Source organism: Anopheles merus, chromosome 2L (assembly GCF_017562075.2).
Source record: "Anopheles merus strain MAF chromosome 2L, AmerM5.1, whole genome shotgun sequence".
In the NCBI taxonomy this organism is placed as follows: domain Eukaryota; kingdom Metazoa; phylum Arthropoda; class Insecta; order Diptera; family Culicidae; genus Anopheles; species Anopheles merus.
In genome coordinates, this window is record NC_054083.1 from 48,931,318 (window position 1) to 48,957,965 (window position 26,648).

General features: G+C 48.6%; 2 protein-coding genes across 18 annotated transcripts in view; one reads left to right on the top strand and one right to left on the bottom strand.

The window, feature by feature from the left end:
* Positions 1 to 26,648, bottom strand: part of LOC121593412 (supervillin) — a 184,978-nt gene that overhangs the window by 19,618 nt on the left and 138,712 nt on the right. For 11 of the 17 annotated variants that reach the window (XM_041915731.1, XM_041915734.1, XM_041915732.1 and 8 more), the window contains one exon: positions 22,687 to 23,212. In XM_041915731.1, coding sequence (XP_041771665.1) covers positions 22,687 to 23,212 — 526 coding nt within the window. Of the gene's footprint in view, positions 1 to 20,469; positions 20,628 to 22,686; positions 23,213 to 23,967; positions 24,699 to 24,822; positions 26,499 to 26,648 lie in introns of those variants that run through there. The other 6 variants (XM_041915744.1, XM_041915738.1, XM_041915740.1 and 3 more) reach the window with 6 other exon arrangements.
* Positions 4,210 to 6,303, top strand: LOC121593414 (mucin-2-like). Its single transcript, XM_041915747.1, has 2 exons — positions 4,210 to 4,784; positions 4,847 to 6,303. The coding sequence occupies exons 1-2, from the start codon at positions 4,255 to 4,257 to the stop codon at positions 6,117 to 6,119; spliced, it is 1,803 nt and encodes a 600-aa protein (XP_041771681.1). The 5' UTR covers positions 4,210 to 4,254; the 3' UTR covers positions 6,120 to 6,303.

Sequence of the window (26,648 nt, forward strand, 5' to 3'; positions counted from 1 at the left end):
AGATAATATCCCCGAGTTCGTCCTGTACCCCTCCCCACGGTGCTCTCGATTATGCTCTTGTCCTCCAAAGCAATACAGCTTTGTTCCCGTATGTACCTGTATGTATCTGTCTGCTCGTGACTTCGTGAACCGTGCATGCAAGAGGCTTTTATTTTGTACTTCTACTCCCAAACGCAACGAATTTAAGAGTTCGTGTTTAAGTACCGCATATGACCCCCGGAGGCAATTTCTCTACGCCAGTGTGTGGGTTGGCAACAACAGCAGCAACAAAAAATGTGACTCCTGGGAGAAGAGTTTAATTATCCTTTTGCGCGTGGCGACGGGACTTTTGGCTTTTGTTTCGCGCAAACGGTGTTGGCGGCCTCGCGACAGTCGAGCAATGAACCGCTTCCGTCCGTCTGTGTCCGGGAAAGCTCCCAGGTGTGTCCCTAGGCTCATTACGGGTGCATTAGTGATTCGCCTACGCCGTGAAAGCAACGGAACGTACCACCAGCAAAGCTTACCCATTAAATGGAATTCCCCCTACCGTGTGGCTCCTCCATCTCTTCTCTTGGACGACCACACTTCCTGCGCTTTTATTCTTCACACACAGCGCTGGTGTCACACGTGCGGACGACGGTTTGGGCAGCTGGACTTCTGCCTTACACCGTATGCTGCTGCGAAAAAGCGAATCGAAAGTGCACTTTCCGTCCGTCCGTCCGTGACTTAAGAATCATTTTTTATTCATGCGATTTCGGGTGTTCCGACCATTACCGTGTACGTACTGGTGCACCGGTGCGCACCCGGGGGGCAATAAAGTAGTTTGCCGACATGATATCGCAAAGGCAATGTTGTAATCCATTTTCCAATATGATCCTCGGGAAACCCATGCTGGGTTTGTCGATTATTAATGGTAAATTACTTTTCCACCGCACGTTTTGCAGGCGGGAACAGAATGAAGCATGAAATATGCATCGTGGAAAGTGCATCCACACTTTGAGGAGCTTAAGGTGGAGGTTTGGAAGTGTAGAAAGTGTGATTGAGCCACCCCAAGCCATACGACAGACACACACATACCTAAAATCAATTTATTCTGGTCAGCCACTGACCGGGGTTATAAATCTGAGCGAAAAGGACATGCCGTTCCTGAAGTGGCTGATGATACTTGTTCGGCATTTCGATCAAATAACCGCATCGGGATTGATTTTACAGAACTCGCCCGAAGGAGCTACACCAGCCAGGTGTGACAATGTTAATTGAGTTTTATTGCACTCATGTTACCATATTCGTAATTCCTCTCGCAGCACATACACTCACGTTCCATCACAGACGGGCGCAATGACTACATAAAACATGCGACACTATCGCTTATTTATTTCGGAGACACCAACGATGCACCAACAGCAATACATAGAAGGGATACTGAAAAACGACTTCCATTGAACCGGAAAACGAGTCTCTTTTGCGTGAGAGCTTTCCATGTTTTCAAAGAGCGTTTAGAGCGCTCATTTTCAACACCAGCTCTTTGATGGGTAATGATGATCAAAGCTAGAGCTGTTAGCAGCAGCTGTAGAGCTGTTAGCAGCAGTAGGAGTTTTAATTATTTTCCTTCCCGTCTCAAAGCGTCCAGTCAACAGGAAGACGAGGATCTCCTTTATCCTCTTTCCTCTTTGCTGTATCCGAGTAATGTGACTTTTTACGCCACATTTATCATCTGGGTTCTCTAAATCCACCGCTTGCCATCCACCAGACCGGCAAACATAACAAACCAATCCATTATCAGGCGAGCTCAATGACATTTAGTAGCAGCAAGCAACGAGCACTGCACAAAAGGGTCGCAGAGGCGATACCATCATACCATTGGACGTCGTCGCCGATGTCCGGGAAAAGTGCATTCAAGCATTAAGGACGTGATAAAGCAATCCGCCCGATTCCAATAAGGAGTTATTGAGAAAAAGAGCATCATGTTAAGGACACTGATAGAATAGCTTTGTTTGGCCACCACTGTTTGGTTGGTCAATTTTTCTTCATAACAATGACAATGATCCACATTCCTCGCCATGCAATTCTTGTCATTTTTCTATGATTTATGAATGGCATGCTTTTGTTGTGGTTGCTTTCTCATCAGATCAATTAATTTTCCAATAGAAAGTGGAAGAAAACCCGGATTGAAGGACCGAACTCAGGAGTTGTAGAGTGCTGTTGATAAGAGTACCAGTAGTAGGAAGCGTCGTTAGTGTCACTCACAACGGTAAAACAGAGTGTTTCCTTTACAACCTGCCGAAGGGGCTTAAAAGTAAAGGGGTTGTCGGAGGGATGCGGTTAACGCTGCTGTACACACTTGATCGATCGTTTTGCGGTTTTCTGCTTTGGGATAAGAGTGTGGAAAACAAATCCATCATTAGCCTGATTGCACTTTGTAGGGAATGGGACCCTGCGCCGCACGCGTAGACACTTACAACATCGTCGATGATGGAACACACGCTAACACGTGTGTGCAATTGGAAGCAACTGGAAACGGAATTCGACTCAAATTCCTGCTGCACGAGGAGTTCATCAACCATTTGCTTTCACAAGAACATCACAAAAAAGGTGAAACGAAACAAAAAATCACACAAAAACTGTACAAATTCTTCGGACCTCTGTCAAAAAACAAACCCAAAGAACTGCAAACGTGATCATTGCGTCCGTAAATGGTGCGGGAAATGGCCGTGAATGAAAACAAACTCCACCGGTGGTAGCAGGCAGCAAACCACAAAACCACATTCACCTCAGAGAGCTTTTCCGATGTTTTGTTTCTGTTTTGATAGAAAACAGGAATTCCAAAAAAGGAAAAGCAGTTGATAAAACTGTCACCCAGATTTCGTCTATCCGTCTGATAGGGCACACTGGGACGGGGGCTACCAAAAAGGGTCAGCTTTCGAATAATATCGTACACCTTTTAAGCCACAAAAACATGTCCCGCCGAAAGGCCATGACGCTCTTATCAATTGCCTCGTGCGATTGTGGCCCTTCCAGAACGGCCCTTCCACGGTCGCCCGCTCGCTGGATGGGCTCTGACAAGAGTTACCGAGCCCGATAAGCTCGGGCGAGTCGAGCCTTTCTAGCAAAGAATGTCCAGTTGGACATGTGCCAAACGGGACGGCGGCATTTGCATCAGGCACAAAACCGCACTAGACCGTGCTGACCCCATCGTCAAGGTTCTAATCACTGTCGTATAAAAGTACGCGCAGGTTACGAAACCGCGACCAATTGCTAGCCAGACACCTGGCGGTCACGTTATAGAAGTGTTGTGATTGTGAACTTGGTTGTTCTGCCGCGCGAGTGAGTGAGCAAAACCCCACGGCCTGAAGTGAAGCTAACAGTGGCGCGCCACGGACATTACGGTTTACAACATAAGACTTTCCGCGGTACAAGTGTTTCTAAGCGTGATGAGCGCTCCATGGCGGACAGCTCTGTGCACCGCCAGCTGTCTGGTCACGGTGTTGTTGCTGGCGTGCGGTGTGGTGCGAGTAGTGCATTCTTTCCCCTGCGAAAGCCAGTCAAACGGTGTGCAGCTGCCCATGATCGTTTGCTTTATTACCGCCTCGAACGAACACTATGACTACGACAGCCTGCGGACGGGCCTATGCTCGCACATCGTGCTGATCGATCTGATCGGAGTGGGGAAGGATGGCAGCCTGGAGCTGCTGCAAACGTCCAGCCGTTCGTTGAACCGTTTCTGCAAGCTAAAGCAACACTTTAGCGATGTTGGAGACGAGGCGAAGTTCATCATATCGATCGGTGGGGTAGCACAAAAGTCGTCCCACTTTTCGAAGGCGCTCAAAACCAGCGAAAGCCGCTTTGCACTGTCGGATGAGCTGATCTCGTTCACCATCAAACATAAGCTGGGCGGACTGGACATTGCGTGGTTCTATCCTGCCCAGTTCGGTGGGGCGGAATCGGATCGCACGAATTTGATCGTGTTCTTGCGTGATCTCTACCTAAGAACCAATGCGTGCGGGATAACACTTTCGCTAACGGTTGGTGTTGATCCGAAGGACATTGAGATCAGCTACGATGTGCCGCGTATCAACGAGGTGGTTGATTTTGTCAATCTGCTGACCGGAGATTACCACAATCCAACATCTCCGACACACATCTCTCCGCTGTACGGGCAAGGGCCACGGGATCGATTAAACATCGTAAGTACGAGAACGTAAGGTTCGATCCAAGAACCTAAAGACTAACCCACTGATGTACGTACACTCCTCCTCTTCGTAGAACTACAGTGTGATGTCCTACATCGAGGCGGGTCTTAATCCCCGGAAGATCGTTATCATGGGATCGTGCTACGCGTATCTGTACATCTCCAAGATTTGCAAGAACGACACCGTCACCACGACCAAGTTGAGAACGGTGATGCGCCTAAGCTACCTGTCCGCGACGGAGCTGATCACGCGCGAGTCTTTCCGCACGTCCTGGGACGATATGCGACACGTCCCGTACGGCATGCTCACCAAAGGCATCACCAAAAAATGGCTCACCTACAACGATGTGGAGTCTATGCGGCGGAAGGCAGATTACGCACAGCACCACCAGCTGGGTGGTATGGGACTGTTTAGCGTGGACGAAGATGACTACGGGGGACGTGCTGGATTCGGACGGTACCCAATGCTACGAGCGCTGGTGTCCATACTGTACCCTGAACTAGATTGTAGCGAGGAAGAGCTGGAGGAGGAGATCGAAACCATCGTATGTCCGTACACTGGCTATCTGACGGATCCAGTGGAACCAGAGTGCTATTATGCGTGTGAAGAGGGCATGTAAGTACAGTACAGTAAATGTTCCTAGTAGTAGAGATTCAAATTTGGATTTTACTTTTCAGAGGCCTACACGATTGTCCCAAGAAATGTTGTCCCCAAGGACAAACCTTCAGCGAAGTTCAGAACAAATGTTATCAAACTCCTGATATGACGCCTGCACCTTGCAGTTCTGGTCCCACTTATCCTCCAATGGGACGATCCGTCTCATATCCGTCATCTGATCAATATCAACAGCCAATAGGATATCAGCAATCTACAGGATATCAACAGCCTACGGGATACGAACAACCAACGGGATATCACCAACCTCCAGAAGTTTTAAGCGTTGTTCAGAACAATTATCCAATAGTTCAGGCTGATCCACAAATTACTCCCTATCAACCCATGACAGTTGACAGTTTAGTGCCGACATTGATGGGATCTCCATCCACCATGGCACCCATGTACGCTTCCATGGATGAGCCGGAACATCAAGCTTCCAATTTAGTTGCCCACGTAGTTGTCATCCCGAACGGTTCCGAGGGACACATTACACCGGGAACGACGCCAACAACGATCACGACCGAGGAGGTGGAAATTCTGAACACCCCCTGTGCGCTAAAGGGAGAACTTGAACAAGCGACCGATCCACCCGTTGTGATAACCCCAAAACCGAACCGATCCTCCCGGCGGGAAAAGGATCGCAAAAGAAAGAGCCGCTCCAAGTCGCACTCGGGTAGAGCAACTTCCACCGAAACATCGAAGGAAACAACACCCATTACAACGCCCGCTCTCACTGCAACAGTAACGGAATCACTGTCGACTGTTGGTATCACAACAGTAACAACCACTGCAACAACAACAACAACAACAACCACTGCCAAGCCATCTCGAGCACGTAAAACGACGACGGATGTAACGCCCGGAATTGAAGCAACCGAGCCGAGAATGGTATCCTCATCTGCTTCAAGTACGTCCTCAACGGCGGCGGCGACCACGTCCACCACAATCACTACCACCACACCACTGCCAACCACGACGGTGACAGTGACGACGACACCGCCAAGCACTACAGTGACAACTGCCGACGTGACTTTCGCAGACAAAACATCGCCAATCGTCACATCACCACCAACAGCACCAGCACTGGCGACCAGTAGTAGTAGTACGCTGTCTAGCGAGCAACCAACAACAACGCTATCACCAGTCCCACCGACGTTATCCAACACGCGGATAGCAACAACAAAAACGACAACAGCAATACCAACCACTGCACCACCACCGACGGCAAGTACGGCGATTGCCAACACAACGCTACACGACGCACCTTTACCCCTGGAAACGACCATCACCTGAATCGGGCGATAGGATAGAGTGAGGTCTCGCAACCGCCCTATTTTTGTTTAACTATTTATGCTGTAGGTCTAATGTGGTAAGGTGATTAGTGATCTGTATTTATTACATCGTGCGCACACGACTTAATAAACATAAAACAACCAAAAGCGCTACGCATGGGCGCACGTACTGCGCGCGCTCGATTCATACACACGACCGACTGTTTCATTTGTGCACACGAAACCTCGGCTTGGCTGGGCTTCTCTCACCCCAAAAATGTTTGGTAGCTCAATATTTACCATCAGTTCATGATGCATCTTGACGTGGAGCATGTTAATTTAAACAGCATTTCGTTGCTGTTTGGGTAATGAATTCGCCTCCCTCCGTCTCGCTAGAATTTCACTGGAGTGCGTGTCGCAATGAACATGTTCCGATGTGTTGTGCTGCGGTCAACAGTGTGGTGGTACATGCAAAGCAGAACTGCCCCCTCCGTCTATTGTATGCTCGTTGCGAATTATATCAACAGTGCAGTCAAGGGGTATGTATCATGGCCCGCAAACATACACACATGCACACACGACTCGTGTACCTCTGACACATCGGTATTTAGACGTCCGGTAAACAAAAAAAAAACACACCCGCTACTCCAAACAGCATTCAAACCGTGGGCGCTTGAGTGCACATTTCGGATAACCTTCCATCCCAAACAGCAAAGCGCATGGTGTAGGTGAGAAGCATGAGCAAGAAGAGCTTCCAGCTTGGGGTGAGGGTTGATTTGCATTGAACAGCGACAAACAACAACAACGACAACACCTTTATGGTGGTCGTGTTTTTGCCTCGGAGCACTGTTTGGTCTGAACTTCACACACAGGAGATCAGCGGCTCTTGGTTCTCCAGCTGCCAGCGTCCCCCGTCCTGGGCTAGCAGAAGCCAAGCCCATATATGGTAGAACATTTTATTCGATCAATTTTCAACTCACTCTCGCTACGACGCCGGCTCCTGCTCATGCTTGAGAGCTGGAGGTCATCATATGCGAAGCTGTGTAGCGGAGTGGAGATGTTTTGCTGTGCGACAGCACCGGGCCATATGCACGCGCTACTCGGGCAATGGAACGATCATCCGGCGCCAGTGAGGTAAGCGAGGGGAGGTGAAGGAAGAGGTGCCTTCGAACTTTGAGGGTTATCTGCGACTCGCCGCAAGGACGCAAGCTGTGCCTTATGTGGACTTAAACACCGTACAAGGTGCGGTAAGGTATCGAACGGTGTTGTTTCTTACCTTCCGCGCAAGTAAGTAGTAAACTCTTCACGGAATTCAATATCCTTCAACCCAGCAGTAAACAGCAGGACGAAAACAACACTTACCTACAAAGACAGAGAGAGAGAGAGAGAGCGAGAGAAAGAAAAGGAAAACAACATTAGTAAACATTATCATGGCGAATACACACACGGGGGTTCAATGATATTTGTTTCTGATTGCACGAGGTTTTTATAGCGGTGTTTTCTTTCTGCAAAAACGTGTCCCAATATTGACTTCAAAAACCAACAATCCCTTCGATATCTCGTACCTTCTCTAGCGTAGGTAGGAAAATGCACTCTAAAGGATTCAAATGATTACACGGCAACGAGAACATCCGCCGCGTGACTCAACGGAGAAGCCGCCTCCGTGTACCGCGAAAGCGTGAAAATAGAAACACGTGGGATAAACCCCTTTTTAGCCGGTGCTCACATAAATCTTCCGCTTGAAACCGCCGGCCGACACACGTGAACCTGCGACACACGATGGTGGCTGGGGCTGGTGTGGCACTGGTGGAAAATCTACCGGAAAATCCAGTTTTGAAACAAAGCCACCCTCTTTCCCGGGCAAGAAACCCAACCGGAAAGCTGCCTTCTGTGAAGGCAAAGTTTCACATTCCAGAAGGACATAAATGGGGAGTGTCGTCGGGGGGTCGGGGTGTGCAAAAGGGCAAAAGGTATTATCGACCAAACGGTTGGCTTCGAGCCGGTGGGACACTGCAGGGAAGAGCACTGGATTTACACGGAATGGTATGCATTTTCCCTTCCGGAGCAGGTACAAGGGACTACAAACTACGAAAAGCAGAGTACCATTTTGGTTGGTTGGTTTCATTTTATTAGTTTCGATCAAGCTTCAATTACTATATTTGGCCAAAACGGAACACACATGCAGCACGAGGGCCGTAAAGACACTGGACAATTTGCATGTTAATTCGCCAAAGAGAGTCCCCGTATGCTCGCTCTCGCTCCAAAGCGATCCGCTACACACGCTCCAAGTACGTGCCATAAATCAGTCTCAAGTCTCCATTTTTGGGACACTCGAGGTTCGATACGTTTTTAGACCCCCGAGAGAGACAGGGGTGCAATCGTCTCGACGGCAAGCTATCCACAAGATCATGATTACGGTGGAGAATTATTGCCCGCTTCCGGAGAGGTTTTTGCCCGACTTGAACCATGTTCCTTTCCTTCCGTGGTTACTTTTGTGATACACACGGCGCTCGAGACAATATGGCGAGGTTATGAGAGAAGCCTTAACCGCTATCAGAAGGATGGATGCATAGTCAGGGTCGGGTCGTGTCAATAAATTATGACATTTTAAGCTCTTGGAAGATACGGTTCTTCGGTCGGTCTCCTTTTCGGGATTTTGCCTTCTGCAAATGGCTGCATCAAATTCTAACACCCCGTTACCCCCATCCCATCAACATCAGTGACGGAATGGTCAAAGTTATGCTCCCCCATCTCCACCCGGGCGATGACTAAAACGGGGGCCAATTTATCTTTCTTTTTATCGCCCCCGGTTCAAACGCAAACGCTTCTCTCCTCGGTTGTGCGGGATGATGCGGGAGCGCGCAGAGAGCAAACGATAAAGTTTAATTAAACACTGTTAACGGCTTTGTGTGAGGTGAGGCCGTGCCGGGGGAGGGTTGATAATGGACCGTGATAAGTGGGTGATAAACGGACAGCCCAAACCAGCCCTCCTCAGCGTGCATTATGCATTGTTTGGATGCTCCAAGTATGGCTATGGACCTGAAGAGACATCATACAAAGTTCGCACTGCGCTGATTACATTTAGACATTGGAGAACTTTTATTTTTAAAACCCAACAAAACGAACCGAGAGCTTGCGCAATGAATTCCATTCCTGCGCAAATTACTTCATCTCTAATGTGGATGATGATACTTGCGGGGGATTAATGCGCTAAGCAATGAAATTGCAAACAAGACGCCGCAATCTTCAAGACTTCAAACGGAAAGGCATCGGTTGCGGCGGAAGCTAGGGGGAAGTTTTACGACTTGTAATTACACCGAACAGGTAATATCATTAGCAGCTTCAATCGATGACGAGTGGCGGCTTCTTTGGCGTACAGTGCCAGTGCGAGAACTACGAAGAAATAACACTAACAGCAGATTGATTAACACCAGGCTCAATGTTCCAAAAATATCTCACTCTCTCTCTGGCAAGATGAATACATAACAAACGTGAAGCTTTCCACATCTATCACCACAAAAGTGACGAATAGGATAACACCCATTCGTGTACATTTTTGCGCACATTTGCCGAATGCTTTGCTTCCTAATGCCTAATGCCCGGATTTAATGGGATTGTAAAATCGCTTCCTCGCAGTCCACTGTCTGTGTCCAGGCGTTCACGTTGCCTCACCACGCGAAAAGCTCGTTAGTCTGGCTAATCAGCCACCACACATCAGCTGCGTGTGCAAGTGGAAAAGTACAAGTGCAGACCACCCATACGCCAGGTGATGTAACCCTGGCGAGGATCAGAGTGTGTTCCAAACCAGGTACGTACGTTGCCCTCTCTTGTTTGGTGTGGTGGTGATCAATCCCGCCGTCGGGTCGTTTGATAAACGCACATCCGCACGAAACGGCAAGTACGGTAATATGCCAAACAAATGTCTGAAACAACAACGCTGCTCTCTCTCTCTCTCCTCTGTTCGCCAGTTGTCCGTTCATCATATCGTAATGTTTTGCACAAAAAAACAGCATCAAAAAATGACGCAAACAGTACGCAAGAGAAGACCCGCTAACAACGAGAAACATTATCACCAACGCAGTCCGCGACTCAGATGAGATCGGACAGAGGAGGTACAGCAAAAAAAAAGGGGGAAATTGGGAGGTAACATGACACCAACGCCAACACACACAACACTCACACGCGTGAATGGGGTAGCAACAATTTGCAAATAGCCAAATTTCACTTTCAGCGACCACAAAAATGGCCTCGCCATCGCCGTCGTCTGGCTCGCAGTGTGTAAAAGACTTTCATTTAATTCCGCCCGACAAGATCTCAGACAAGGGTCGCTCTCTAGCGACGTGTGTGGATCGCGCGCGGATGGGGATCAATTTCTCCAAAAATGGTTTCCCAAATGCTTGTCACCATCCAGGCACGAGTGAGGTAAATCAAACCCATTTTAACGAGCTATAACACAAAAGTACTGATTGCTCGTCGTTCGTCGATTATTCAAGAATGGGTTCACTCTGAACCGTCTGACAACTCTGACATAACACAACGGAGATTCCTCGTAGTTCACCCACTCACTCAATCAAACCCACGACATTGGAGGAGTTCTTACAAGATCTACGTGCATAATCATCCCCATTACACAACCGCCAAACGCGTCTGGTTTCGATCCAACTGTTTCCACTCAAAAATCGAACCAATTGTGATAGATGTGGTTCACTGCAACGAGCACATCTGTTACAGATACATTTGGTCTCTTCCGCGATCCTCCCAATGATCCAACGATCCAACTCTGTGCTCCAATCTCCAGACACACACAGAAGAAGAGAAAAAAAACCCGTTCAAGTTACATCACACACTACGACGGACCGAAGACAGGAGAACCTAAAGCATAAGGAAGAGCTCTTATGCTGCTTATGTGGGGAGCTGCCTGTAAGCGATTGCGCCAGTTGGCCTTGGGGTAAGATTAAGTGTGAAGATAGACATACACATCCCGCGTGCATATCCGCCACAAGAAATTGATCCAGCGCACTCCCCTTCATCCTCCATTCAACATATTGATTGCGTGTGTTTTTTAATCTTTTTGGAATGCGTTCCGTCGCTGGGGCTGCTGCTGCTGCTGCTGCTGTAACTTTAGCCCGGGATCATGTTACGGGGAGTTGTGTGTGTGTGTCGTTTGATTCGATTCAATTTACAAAACACACGCACTTTGCTGGGAGGAATCAATCGATGCTCTCCCTTTCTCTCTCTCCTTTTACACTTGGTTGGTGATGTATTACGACGTGCCAACTTCCGTGCAGTTCCAAACCAATCAAAATTTAACTGTTTTATGACAAGTATAAAGATGATTCCAGCTCGATACGATACGAGGTTTTGTCAATCATCATGCAGAAGAAGAAGAAGAGGAGAAACAAACGATACACAACGAAGAAACGTGAGCTGTTGTGCGATGTGGAAAACGGAAACTCAACTAGAGCCGGAGGTATTTGACACGCAATACACACAGCGACTAATTCCCGCTTCCACACTGTACGTTAGGTCCGTCGTTTTTTTTTCCTTTTAATTCCCACGGCATTAAATTCCATCAGCATGACTCGAGAACGGTACGGAACCATCAAACCCTTCACTCCCCCAAAGGGGTCCCCCCCCCCCACTGTTATGTGGAAAGTTAGAATCGAGCCAAGAAAACTCGTTTCTATCGTTCCCCATCCGTCGTCTGGGTTCACAGAACACAGCTGCAACAAATGCCGATACACAGCTGGGGCCCCTACGTATGCCCTTGTGTGTTCCCTTCCACAAGTGCAAGCATGCGTCTCTCTCTCTTTCTCTCTCTCTCTGTCTCTCGCTTCTTAGCTCTAGCCCTTTGCTGATTAGAGACATTGAAACCGGATCTCGTACGGATCGGAAGGAAAGTGAAGGTTGCATTCGCCACCGATGAGCCACACACACACACTCGCTCAGTGACATCACACACTCCCCATCCCCTGCTGATCGGGTATTAATGGAAAGAAATCGAGAAGAACAGACGTCTTCAATTAAGGGCCACTGTCGATAGCAATTAGTTGTGGGGCCGCGCGTTCCTTCGATTGTCTGTTACTCCATATCGATCTCGTGCCTTCGCCGACCTTTTTCGTTCGACAGGCAGAACACAACTTACTGCAACTACGACTACGAGAGACCATACGACGTTCAACTTATTTCCTAACAACGTTCAATTGATGCAACCAATCGAGTTCTCCTCCCAAACCGCATCGGCCAGTGGGAGTAAATTAGGGTTATGTACAAGAGTCTTGACTCTTCACCACTATTCCTGCGCTATCGAGCTCAATTCCACTAATTAATCCACTTTTGCGACATTCGGTGCTCCCTACCAACGTTCACTTCTTTTTGACAAGAAAAACCAGCAAATAGTGCCTCTCAAGAGACCAATGAAAAAGAAACATCGATCCAAACAAATTGTTGAACGAAGATTTAACGACATCCATCGCAAGATCGCAAAAAATCCCAAGAACCCACCGCCACAAGAAATAACAACCAACCACCTTTTTATATCTGAAAAGTTGTTACAATTGCAACATTCGAAATGCTTCTCTCTCTCCCCTTTTCTACCCGCCGAAACCAGGAAATTGAAGGTGCAAATATTTCTTCTACCTTCACGGTCCCGTGAGCAACCAGAATGTGCGCTTCGCGCGTCTAGCAGTAGCGCGCAAACCAGTCGGCGCGGAAAATCTTCGACGTTGCTCTGCTCACCATCGCTGCCGCCTCGTCTAACAGAACCCGTCGCACTCATTCATTGTGCTACTGGTGGTGCTACTTCTGCTGCACCCTCCTATCTTGACGTTCGTCGCCATGTTTTGTGCACAACCGAGGAGCAGCAGCAGCAGCAGGTGTGCTGAACCTACGAAACGAATGGCTTGGCTTGTGCCTGGTGCACTATGCAAATGGGAATTCATGCTTGAGAGCGCCACCGTTCGATCCGATTCTTGAATTTGAAAGTCAACGAAAAGATATTACTCACTCCACCACACACACTGTCTCGAACTCTCTATTGCTCTCCCTCACTTTAAGGTCCCGTCTGACAGAATTCGTCTAGTCAAAGGCAGTAGTAGGTACACTGGTGCTTACAAATAAATACTCAAACTCCAACAGGAACAATAGCTGTGTGGCATGATCTTGCCTCATTTTGCCCACCTGCGTTCATTTCCAATCCAATCCAGCAACACAATGGCACAACCCGGAATCCGGTCCACGGTCACGGTGCGCACTTGGCGAGATGGAATGGATTCCTTTTATTATTCGGTTTTTGTAGTCTCTCACTCTCACGAGACGCCAGCCAGACATGAATTATGACGGTAATCAAGCCGAAACCGCTGAAGAATTTGGCTCCGGCGTACCGACAATCGGATCAGAAGACATTGCTTACGGTTCTATTGGAAGTACCAGAGCAAGGTTTTATTCCTCTCAAAGGAGTATCAGAAGAGAGAAGCTCACCTGGGTATAATATATTTCCACCGACACCTCGTCCCAAACGAGGTTATACTTCGATCCCATCCCCGCGCTCTGGCTCGTGTCGGCACGACTTTGGAATACTTAAACGCTTGCCGGAGAGAAATTTAGACGATCCTGACGATGTCGGAGAGGAGGAAAAGTGGGAAATGTGACCATCCAACCCGATTAGCATGCATTCGAATTCAATATTCCACGCTTTCTATTGTACTTAGCCCTGCACGGTCAGAGGCCCATTAGAATGGTATTTTATCGTAGAAATCATTACATCCCCTTTCCCAGTTGTCGGTAACATCGACGAGGAAGACGGTGGGGATTATGCACATTATCACACAAAACCGTTTCGTTCGTTTACTGTGTGTGTGTGCATGCATGTGCGCTTCCAATGCGGCAATATTCATTTGTGGCGTATCATTCGGTCACGAAGTGACTCTCTGTGCGATGGTGTCGATGATGATGATGATGATGACGATGTAGATGTCGACGATAGTTGTTGTGCTGACTTGGCGGAGATGAAAATTGCTAGCTAACACGGGTGTGGATAAAGATCTCAAAGGCGGTCGTCGTACGTGCTAGAATTTGTTTGTTGGGTGTGCGTATAGAGAATGCGGTAAATGATTTTCCATCGACAGAATTACGACTGGTTTTGGAAAGGCTAATCGGAATACAATTACGTGCTTAGCAATACGCAGATCATGATTTTGAGGATGTAATCACAAGAACGTGCTTCTTGGGGGATTTTTACTTAAAACTTACAGCCCCATTTTTTGTTGGACGACCTCCGAAGTACAACCCCACTATAATTCAACTTTTACTCTCAACGAAGAGCGTCACAAAAGGAACGTTCCACTGCTCCACAAAAAAAAAACAACAACCTTGAAGTTACTATTGCAAACAACTAAAACTAAGCCTCCACACATAATAATGCCTGCGAAAATGCAATAAATTGTCCGCCTCCCCCTCATCTATCTCGAAACATCATACCCCATGCAAGCCTTAGGAAACGCTAATTAAGTTTTATGAATTTTAAATTAAGCGTATTAACCACCATCGGCTAGCATTTCAATCTAACGTAGCATGGCGCGATACACTGCCCCATACACATGTTACCTTCAGTGTAAAAACACGAGGTATTTGCAGGTTTTAAGCCGGCACCCCTTCATGTCTGCATCGCATGGTTGTACTGAGCGGGTTGAGAAGTTTGTCGAATCCCTCCAGACTGCGTAACGTTGGCCCCACCAAGTTGTTGTGGGAAAGGCGATTATGTGACTGTGCCTTTGACTGGTTCAATTTTTTCGGCGCACATGGTCTACCCTGAGAGACTTGGGATCGATCGTAAGACGGCTGCCCACGGTACGTTCTATTATTGCCTACGACCAAGACTAGCCAGACCGCCTCCTCCTCCAGATCTACCCACCACCACGGGCGCAACAACCAATCCAACCACGCTGGCGCTGCTGCTGCTGCTGCTGCTGCACTCAGTGTTTTGCGCAACTTCTGCGCTCTCCACTCCCTAAATCTGTGTCTGTGTCGCTCGCGGTTTCGCTTACTCATCCAAAACTGGTTTCCCGCATTGCGCGGGTCTCGCCAGTCTGGCCACTGGCCGCAGGGGTATAGCGTGGAATTTTGCACCAGCAGGTTAGAGGCTAACCAGAGAGGCCCACCGGGCCCGCGTCCAAACCTCCCTAACGGACGGTGAGCGATTTGAAAACATATAAAACACCATCGATGAAACAGGTTTGCCATTTTCGGGCGAGAGAGCCCACCGTGCGACCAGACAACAACCTGCACCGGCAGCGGTGTGTGGTAGCGTTGGTGGTTTGGAACCGGTTCCAAATCAGGCAGCACCATGTTCTTGCGCAGATCTTCCCCCCATAAATGTACACTCGTCGTCGTCGTCGTAGTCGTTTGTGGACATCCTGTGGTTTTGTGGGATGCGCCATTTGTCCATATCTTTTGTAGCAAGTGGCAAGTGAACGGCTTTTTTCTACAGCAGAAGCACCGGATGTGATGCTGTTTTTTTGTGCAGAGCACCATTAAAATATCCCCCTTCGCAGCTAATGAAGCAAACCTCGAAGACGCACACCGAAATTTCTCGATCGAGTTCAATCGTTTGCGATCTAGTTTAGCATACAATCTCGCACGCAGAAAATGAGACCCGGCGAGAGCATTGCAGCTTAAAATAGTACGCCCAACCGGGGCTGCAACAAATTCGCTTCTGTTGCTGCCGTTGAACCGATGCCAAACATTCTTTTCGCAAGAAGCACACGACACATTGCAATGCTTGACAGTTCTACTACTTCTCGTCTGCTTCAACTTCGGTCCGTGCACAAACTATTTTCGCCTAAAGCCTAATGCACGCCGTTTTCGGTTCAGTTTCGGTGACATTTCGATCAGGGAAAGGAATGTTTTCAACACTGTGTCGAGTTGCAGTTGCAGCGCAACAAGAGATGCATCTCTCGACGTAATGTGGTAGTAGAGTGTAATGCAGAGATTAGAGATTCGATGTAACTGTGGGATTTTGGCCATGAAATGTTTCACCGTTTATTGACTGCAGAGAGTACACCCCCGGTCCGGAGTCTATTTCCCCCGAACCGATAATTCGACTGCTAATACAAACGGATTTCATAGGCCTTACCAACATTCGCTTGCTAAAGTCCTCAATGAAATGGCGCAGCAACCATGAAAAACTCATTTACAGAATGTGTGAACTCCAACGAACCCTCCACCACCCAAAACGCACTAATTTCGGTATCCAATTTTCAAACGAATCCTTCCCATTCCCTCCCACATTCCGGGACCAAACCATTGTGGAGTTGCCGTGCTAGGCCTAAAAAACGAACCGGGGGACCCTTTTCCGTTTACGCATATCTCTGGCAATGCTTTTTCCTTGATTAGCGGACACATGCCGGGCCGGATCAGTCAAAGCTTGATGAACGGTAATGAAGATAATATCATAATACCTTTACCCCCATCGGAGCGCGCCTACACACGCCTTTTCCGCACATCGACAACAGCGGCGCCAAACCCCCAAAAGGACGACAATCACTGTACACTGCTGCTGCTGCTGCTGCGTGGAGTTGTGTCCGCTCTGGGGGCCTTTTTTGTACCAGAGTTTATCTTGCTACGTGACTTTTCCATCGAGAACTACGACAGAACAGCAAAAACAATGGCTGGACGGTAGAAGCCGAACGACAATGACTGCTGTGTATGAAGTTGGACTGTAAACGACATCACACTGAGGGGGCTCGCCTCGTCTATGGGTGTCTACATTCAGGGGCCGACTGCCATTGCTTGAAACGCTTCAAACCGGGAACTGGAAAATGTTCCCCTGCACTCAACCCAGTCCCCTGTCGAGTGGGGTTGAATTGTTTGAAAATTCGTGCAGTGCAACCAAACACACACGCACACACAAACCCACACAACAGACAAACCACCCCTTTGGCTGCGCTTTCCATCTTCCACACCTACCCAAATGGCGCGTGCAGGAAGAAAATGGTTCGCGCTATCTCGTCCCGGGGACTGTTGTCACGCCGGTTTCCGGTCTTTCGCCAACAACCCAAACCCAAACCCAAACAACAAACCCGATGAGGCGAAGATTTAAACAAAAAAAAAAGCGTGGCATGTCGTGTCGCGCTCTGCTCTGTGTCTGGCAAATAGTTAAATATTTCTTAAAATATTCCACCAACGTACCACGCACACAGAGGAAGACAGAGAGAGAGAGAGAGAGAGAGAGGTTGTTCGTCCCTTCGCAACGCGACCAGACCGGAAAATTCGATTGTGAAAGATCTCTGTGTAGTTGTGCGCTTTAATGTGTTGTTCAGTGAATTTCGGAGGGTGAATTTCGTGTTGCTATGCGCAGAATTCCCTAAATTTTCACCCATCGTCTACGGGGAAAGGGAAATGTTTTGCTTTAAATGGTGCTGATGATTGCACACAAAGGCAAATCTCCGTAGGTCAATGTCAGGGGTAGAGGGTAGCTGTGTGCGGATGCAGACGCCGTTTTTCGTGGACTCAATTTTCGGAGCTCCCTTATTCGCAATCCTCCAGCGGAACACATGTTCTTGCAGTATTATCTGAGATTTAAACAAGATCTCAGCATAAGACTCGCCGGCAAATCCTCTCAGACAGCACACAGCACACCTTCTTCAGGCAGCAATTAATCATCGATCAATTCTTCTTGCGTTTCGTCGTCTTTCGTTGCCAAACAGCTACCGGAGTTATCAGTGGCGTTTTATCTTGCTCTCACAGTTATCGCTCAAAACCGATTACGAATGGGAAGCGTGAGTAATAGAGACGGGTTTTTATTGGAACTCTCCTTAACTCTCCCTGCTGCACGTCTACACACTGTCTAGCCTTGAGGTTTGAGATATGAACGAAACGTACCTGATGTCTCAATGGTTTTTGCCTTCGATTCGAAAAACGCATCGACCGTACAGAAACTGATTGCTGCTCCGGATGGATTTCACTGCACCGCACCAGGTAGCGTACCAAATAGCGTTTGCAATATGACCTTCTTTCCGCCGTATCCCTTCTCTTACGCACCAAAAGGGACAGGGAAAAAGTGCAACATTTGCTTTGAGCTTGCTGTCTTCACCAACACAGCTACAAACACTACCGATATCTGCCTGAAGGTGCGGCCAGCGCACACACCTGGACGATAAGGACGAACCTTGCTTTGGCCTGGCCTGGCCCGTTCGCTGTCTGCACGGGAATTGCAATTCTTTCTTTTCCTCTTTTGCTCCGAAGATTACACCGTTTCTTTATGATCTACACAAGCACACACAACACACACACACATTCACTGGACTGTTTCCTTTCGCCTTTAGCCACTTCCTGAGACGCACACACACCGATACGCTCGAAAAACGCATCGAACGCGCGCTGTACTAGCTATCTCTCTGCGCCAAAGGGGCGGCTGGCTATCTGCGCCACATGTGTGGACGACAAACGAAATAATAAAAAAACGGGGAAAGGGAAAAGGCAGATGTGAGAAACACAGTTGCAATAAACTGCGCAGCTACAAACGCACGCGCGCTTAAACCTCAAAGTTCTTATCGCGGAACTGGAACGAAGCCTAGAGGTTGGACGCAAATGATAGATCCCTTGCAAACAGCAGCTAATCGTCTTCTATTTGGCGTCCTCCAAGCCATCAGATGTGATGGAATGGTTCTTGCTTGCACTGGCAGATGGTGCAACTAACTGATAATACTGCTCGAATCTTACATCTTACAAGTGCCGTCTACTTTCTAATGGTGAGAAATCACACACACACAATTATACATACACAAGAAATAAAAGGCAACACAAATGCGTAACGTAACAATACTCTACAAACTGTACTGCAAACCGCCGCCCATTTGTCTTCATCATGTCCCCGCAACACAACATTAAGAAGGGCGTCCCCGAGGCGTCCAACGTGAAAAAAGAAGGGAAACATACGAAACACATAAACACACCGAACCGGCTGGTTATTGTCGGGTCTCGTGGATTCCAAGATGCGATCGCGCAGACGCACGCGCGTTTTGTGTCCGCCGCGATGATGGATAAAAAGTTAAGTCACAGCGTTTGCTGCCCGCGGGCGCTTGATTAGTTCCTGCTGGAGGCGTCCCTTTCGGGGCGATACAGAAGACACATGAAGACCGCCGCCTGCTCCACAGAAGTGTGTAGTCGTGAATGGGTTGCAAGCAAAAAGACACCCTCTTCACTACAACGTACGGAAGATGTTAATGTCTCTTCAAACACTCTAGAACACTAGAAAACAACACCTACGAGACGGTCGATGATCGATGCCTGCCCAAACTCCATTCAAACGAACCACACTCAAAGTGTGCTTCCTCCACAATGGACACGCACACAAGCACACAAAAGACGAGCGTAAAAAATACTATCTACAAAGATGAATTCTTTTCCAACACAAACTCCTCAACCGTTTTTGGTAGATCATTTCGTTTCGATCATTTCTGCCTTCTGTTTGGGCGTTTGTTTTGTTTTTGTTCCGTTCGCTGTGTCCCTGCTTCGCCCTGCTTACTTCAAACTAACACACAGCAAACCAGAAGAAGAAGAATGAAGATGATGCCCTATCCCCTTACAAAAAAGGGGCACAAGAGGCGGGAAGGGACCTATAACCTTCTCTTCTAGCGCACGAAAAAAAGGCAGCAGACGACGAACATGACACGATCAAGAAGCGACCGGTTTGTTGTATACTTTTCCTCCCCATTTCTTTTCGTCTACATTTCCATCACGAACGTGACCCCAAGCGGAAACCGGGAGACTACGGGAGGAAACAAAACAGCGGTGTACAGTGCGCGCCCTTTTTGCCGTCCAGCAGCATTACACACAAAACTTTCAGCATTTTGGTTTGGCGCACAACATCGAACGTTCACTCCGAACCTGCCAAGAGACCATACCATCTCCACAGAGTTGCATCGCAAAAATGCATTTATACACACACATACACAAAACATGGATGCAACTCCACTGTTCCACTGGGTCCCACTGTTTATACTTTCGTTTTCGATGCCAACACACGCATACAACTCCCTCCCCAGTCAATGGGGAAACAGCACCATATAGAACTGGGTCGTGGGGCACCATCTCGCAAACGTTTGCAAATTGCGACGCTTTATGCCCTCCTCCCCCTTCTGTCTGTCGCCATCTAAATACAACAATACTCGCACACACAGGCACAGGCACACGCGGAAAAGGGCATCACGTAAAAGGCAAACACACACTTTCAGCGTGGCCCTCTCCTCTGTCTGTGTTCTCCACAGAACAGCTGACATCATTTCGGGGTATCAATCGTTCTGCATTTCAAGGTTTAACTACACTCAAATCAGTCCCGTTTGGCTGTGTGTGTGTAAGTGTGCTTCAATCACCTTGTTTGGTTTGTTTGTCGAAAAACAAACAGGGCACAACACAGCACTGTTAGAGAATTATCAAACACAAACACACAGGGCGAAAATGACGCGACACACGCTAATACGGTCCCGGTAGCGACGAGAGCGCGTCCGTACGCTTTGGGAGTAAGAGAGAAACTGATCGTTTCGTATGCACCACCCTCAGCACTGCCGCGTTTGTGCTGCCACAAACACACCGCGACGGCAGGGTTGGTTTTTGTTATGTTCGGGCCATGCCGCCTGCTGTGGTCCGCTCTCTCTCTCTCTCTCTCGCGCTCTCTCGCCGTGTTTGCCGCGGAGTGTGTAAATTTGAAACCGGTCTATGCGACATCGGGTCAGTTTGTTATAAGATAATTTCATTTATTTTCCTATATGATTCAATACGTTATTCTCGTTATTTGAACAGCTATTGAAGTCTCAAAATACTTCACGAGTTAAAAATTAAACCCTTTTAATTCCCAATATTAAAAGCGTTTTTTCTCATGATAGGACCCATAGTTCAAAACACGAGAGAGAAGTTTACAGTCAACATTTGAGACAGAGAGAGAGAATGTCATCAACGCGAGATGCGAAGGAGACACTTTTGGTCATCCTCTCTCCTTGTTCTGCTTCCCCAGCCCGTGATACAACCCGAGTAGCATAAAATGAAACCTAACTTTATCTCACCATCATATTTAACCCAAGAATGGGTTTTTTGTTGACCAAAATGTGTAACCAGTTTATGAATGAAACACCATCAAACAAAAGACATCAAACACCTTTCTCCTTCATCTAACTAGCTTCTTCCTGCTCCCTTTCCTTCGCGACTATTAGTCGCACACCATTTAATGACAAAACGATGTACCCCTCTGTCCGATGTTGGCGCTCGGTTTGATAATGACCACCTTCGGACGGCGATTGGCAATCTTGCAAACCTGCCGTCTACACAAGCCTCCCAGCCGAGATACGGACCGCGACAACAAACCCGCCACCCCAACCAGTTCTGCACAGAAGGCCTTCCCCCATCCCTTTGACCCTGCCAGCTTTTGGCCGACTGGAATGGGGGAAAAAAAAGGAAAGTGAAACCTTCAAAGCCTAGTGAGACCAGAGAGCAAACGCACACGGTGTGTATATTACCCACTGGCCTTCAATGCTCTTGCTACGGCTTGTGTAATTAACACACCTGCTCCTCTCCTCTGCGTCGCGAGATCTCATCTCAAATGACCACGATCAAGAGAGGGTGAGCGATGGAGGAGGGGAAGAAATTTGCCATAATGCATGCACACACCTTGTGCCGCATCATGTTTTCGTACATCACCATCATCATCGTGACGTATGGTGGGCATCAATGTCTTCGAGCCTTAGGACAGTGTCTCCTGCTCCAAGGTCGGACCGGTTTTTCGGGGAGGAAGGGGGGAGAGAGAAGTAGCATGGGGAGTATATGTTTTCACTCAAATCCATTCCACACACACGGCGGAGGGCAGCGCGGTTAAAAGAAATTGCCCAATTTTGTGCCTCGCGAAGCAGAAGACGCCTCCACATTTCAACATGCCCCACGCGATGCAGCAGTAAAAGAGGAGGCTTTACGACCACCCTGCGCGAGCGGATACGGAATACGAGTAGCATATATACACACACACATCTTGCCACTTCACTGCCGAATCATATCGGACGCCATGCTCGAGTGCTTCCGAGACAAAACAACAAAACGGGGTGGGGGAGAAGAATAATCCTTCTACGGTCAAGCGAAAGAAAGCGTGTTGGAATAGGGGTTGAGGCGAGTTGATATGCGCACTTGCTCTCAACATATGAACTCAGCCGGGAGCGGAGATGGAAAAGGTAAAAAGCACCATCATCATCAACAGCGACTGCAACATCATAATCGTAATCTTATGCTTCGTTGCGCGCCTTAAGGATGGCCCATCTACCCTTCCTAATAAAACAAAAAAGAACTTCACTACTGCGTGAGCCTCTCTTCAGTGACATTTTAGTTTAAAAGGGCTTGTGCTTTTTGCAGGGGTGGGGAGGGCGGAGGAGACCATTTCAAGTCATGCTGGGTGAGCATTTGTGTCGGGCCGTTTGCGTAACACGAACCAGAGGCGGGCGGCCAGTCTTTAATCGCTGACTTATGAATATTGAGGCCGCAGTCATACATAATTCAGTGTGAGGCAGATGATCAAACAAGACGAAATTTTGGATTAAAAAAGCAACACTTACCCTTCATTCTGACGACGGCGCCTGGCGACGGCCGGATTCTTGTTGATCGACAGCAGCTCCCGGTTGAGGGCGTTACCGCCATCGGCATCACTGCCCGCGAACGTGCGCGGGAAGGCCGGAATCGGCAGCGGTATGTACGACGGTGGCGGTGGCTGCGATGCTCCACTGTTGTTGGCCGTGTTCGACACGTTGCGCAGCATCTTGGCGAGATTCTTGCCCGGCGCCACACCGTCCTCGTCGTCGTCATCCTCCTCCTCCTCCGACTCGGAGGACGATCGAACCGCCGGTGCGGTTGGTGCCGCCGCCTCGATGCTGGACACGGTGGTCGACTTCTTCAGGTTGCTCACCGCCGAGTGGGTGGACTTTTTCAGGCGCGACTTTAGCTCCGAGTTCAGGTCGGCCGGAAACAGCCCGACGCAGCCGGACTTTGACTTGAGGATGCCGCCCTTCAGCTCCGCCATGAACGGGAGCTTCTGGGCGTTCGGCGGCAGGTACGCCGTCGGCGGTTTGCGGGGACTCATTTGCTCTGCAGGTAAACAAAAACGATTTCAATTAGTTTAAATGCTGCAGAAAAACAGTCTCCAGTTAACACATACAGGTGCCTTGTCGGGTCAAAGTGTTGGTAAAAGTGTTAGCGTTAAAAGAAACTGTAGCCATTAAACAAAACCAAAACACATGATTTAAGACACACACAACAACTAGCGATTAGTTTCCTATACAAATTGGCGTTTATTTAGAATGGGGAGTAAAACATAAAACAGCGAACACGTTTTGCAACAAAGCACACACACACACACAGGAACATATACACAGAAACGTAAAAATACACACACACAATGCCACACAACAATACCACCAAAAGCGCGCGAATGTTTGCGTTATCCAAAGCGTAAGCATTTGTGCGCCACACACACACACACCAACACACCACAGTTGCTTATTGCAGGTATAGGTTATGTTCGAAGCAGATTCACCACCCCCAGCCGAGATCCACCACAACCAAAGCGAAATGTATAAACACACAGGACAGGGGGGCATCTATTTCCCCCCTCACACACCACACCATCACCTAAAAACGCGCGCAGGAAAGAATCTTCCGTAACAGACGACGAACCCCGTGTGCCCGCCAGGCACAGGAAATAGGAACGTAAACACACACACACCCACCCATCATACCTCCCAAGACCAGCGTGTTTGTATAGTAACCCTTTAGTTAATTCGTGAACGTAACACAAGGACGGAAACGGAAGGAGGACAAATAAATGTAAAATCGAAACGTACCAGGCGCGGTGCGCACTTATCATCTTGGCTTTTGGGGGTCACGATGGCGTGCTTGCTCTCTTTACAGCGCAAGGAAATAATGGTGCAGGCAAGGAACGGACTGCAAGGCATGCGACAACAAGACAAGATTGCATGCTGGATTGTGCTTGTTGCATGTGGGCAGGATGAGGCAGGAAAGTGTGAAGCTATCGAGAGAGAGAGAGAGGCTGTGGGAAGGATCGTTCACGCATGCAGGATACTACTGGCTGATGAGCAGGAAACGAGCGCAAAGAAACATGGATGAACGGCTCGCACATAATCACACTGTTCGTATCACTTCTTTCGTCACTTCACTTCCAATAGATTCCTAATTTGTTTCACAAATTGTCTTTCTCTCTTCTTTTGGAATGCCTAGTGAGATCTTTTCGGTGTCATTGTCCACACCGCACGTGTTGATTGTTCATCTTGGCAAGATCATTGTTTGCTTTTCGATTTTTTCTCCTCTCTTTTTTGCTTCACTCTTGACTTTAATCTTCATTGCACTTCGTTGACGACTTAGTATTGGTATAGTGGTCTTAAATTGCTTAAAAAACTTATCTTACAAATACGCGCACTAACACACACTAACACACATTTACACGCTTACATAATTATGGTTTGCTACGGTAAAAGCTTACAAGTTTCTTCATAGTACAAATTACAGTAAAAAACAGGATTCAATTTTAGCTCCTCTCTAGCTCATCTACAACAACCTTCGACGAAATGGGGAAAAGGGAACGAAAAAAAGTACCATCAGCATAATGTCATTAATATCAGTCACGAAAGGAAGAAAAAGTAGCATTATTCGACATTAAAACTCATTGCAATTTCAATTGAATGTGGAATAAAACCGTTAAATTTAATTTGAAACACGTGTTGAATGAATTTTCAATAGCGAGCAAACTGCTCGAAATGAGAAAATGACGTGCTTCGCGTACCACTCAATAGAGGGCGCTACACTCGTCAAGAGGATTTCTGCTTATACGTAAACAGCAATCGTTTCGGTGCACAGATAATGCTACATTTATACTCCTTTTAGACTTTTCATTCAATTTTTCAAGCTAGCAATGTTTAGCTATTGTTATCTGCTTCTCCCTTGCATCCCAACACACACACACACACACCTATAAACAGCTTATCGAACTCCGTGTCCGCCATGGACAAATCTTCGGTGGTAAGGTTCAGCTCCTCAACCGTTTGCACGGGTTGTACGCCGCCGACGGTACACTTGCCATCCCAACCGTTCGCAGCGATCGTGCTGATCAACGTTTCCAGCCGCTGCTCGAGCAGCAACGATTCCTTCGGCATCGATTGGCTACGTCGCCGTGACTGCTGCTTGCCTGCCGTCCCATTATTGGTCGGTGTGTTAGGCTCGCGTACCGAACTGTTCCGTGTCACCATCATCGATTTACCGCTTAGAGGCTGCGCCGCAGGAGCCGCCGGTGAGCTTTGCCCACCAGCCTTGCAGCCAAAGTACTTCGCGAACCGATCCTCGACCAGCGCAAACCGCGAGCTGCCGTTGGATTTGCGCGTAAAGCTGCGAGAAAACTGTTGTTGCGACGTGCTGTTGTGATGCGTGCTCTGCGACCGCTCGAGCGACGAGTCCAGATTGTACGACCGTTCCATCTCGCCACAGCCAATCGGTAGGCTTTCGCATTCGCGCTCGGCCGCCAGCCCGTTGCCAATGCGCCCGGTAGGCGAGGGCGGTGTGTCAAACGTCGTGCCGGGCGCTTTCAATATCGACGACACGTCGAGCGTCATGCGCAGCCGGTTCCATTGGTTGGCAAGCCGTGACACTTTGCCCTTCGTCACCACACCGTCCAGCTCGGTGGAAACGTCCAGCGCGGGATCCTTTTCCTTGTGCTGCGGCGTTGTGGTCACTTTCGATCGGTTCGAGCTGTTGAGGAAGTTGCGCTTCAGTGCCAGCACGTTCGAGCTGCCGCTGCCGAGCGATGGCCGGCTCGGACCGTTCATGTTCTCCACCCCGCTGTCGTAGTTGTTCTCCTTGCCGGAATCCACGTTCGAGTCGCTGCCATCGCTCGCATCATCCCCATGGCCGCCCTGGGTCGGGCTTTGCACACCGTTCTCCGTACTGTTCAGGAAGGTGGTCGTCGTCGTCGACGGGACGCTCATAAACTTGCGGCGTATCCGATCCACCTTCGGCACGATGTGCTGCAGCAGCAGGTCCGTTTCTCCCTCCGATCCAGTACCGTTGGTCGATCCGTTTCCATTGCACTGCTGCTGCTGCTCCTGGTGCTGCTGCTGCTGCTGCCGAACGGAAACGTTATTGTTGCTATCGTTTAGAAACTTGGGCATCGCGAGCTTGCCGATCGTGCGCACCTTTAGTAGCGTTTTCCTGCGCCGCACCGCCGGCAGCTGGTTGGCGGTTCCGTTCGCGAGCCCCGCTACTGCCGTTAGCTGGTCAGCTCCATCCTCACCACCACCGCCCTTGACGGTTACGCATCCGCCCGAGAACAGTTTGACCTTCTTCGATACTTGCAGTGTCGAGGGATCTGTTGTTTCATCCCGCACAAAGAATAGAGGTTTTTTCCCCCCCACAGAGGATAACAACCGCATACAACAATATCATTTTGCAGAGTGCGTGGTGTCGTGCAGCAAGGCGCGCAGCAAGTGTGTGGTGTTGTCGTGTGTTGAGTTTTTTT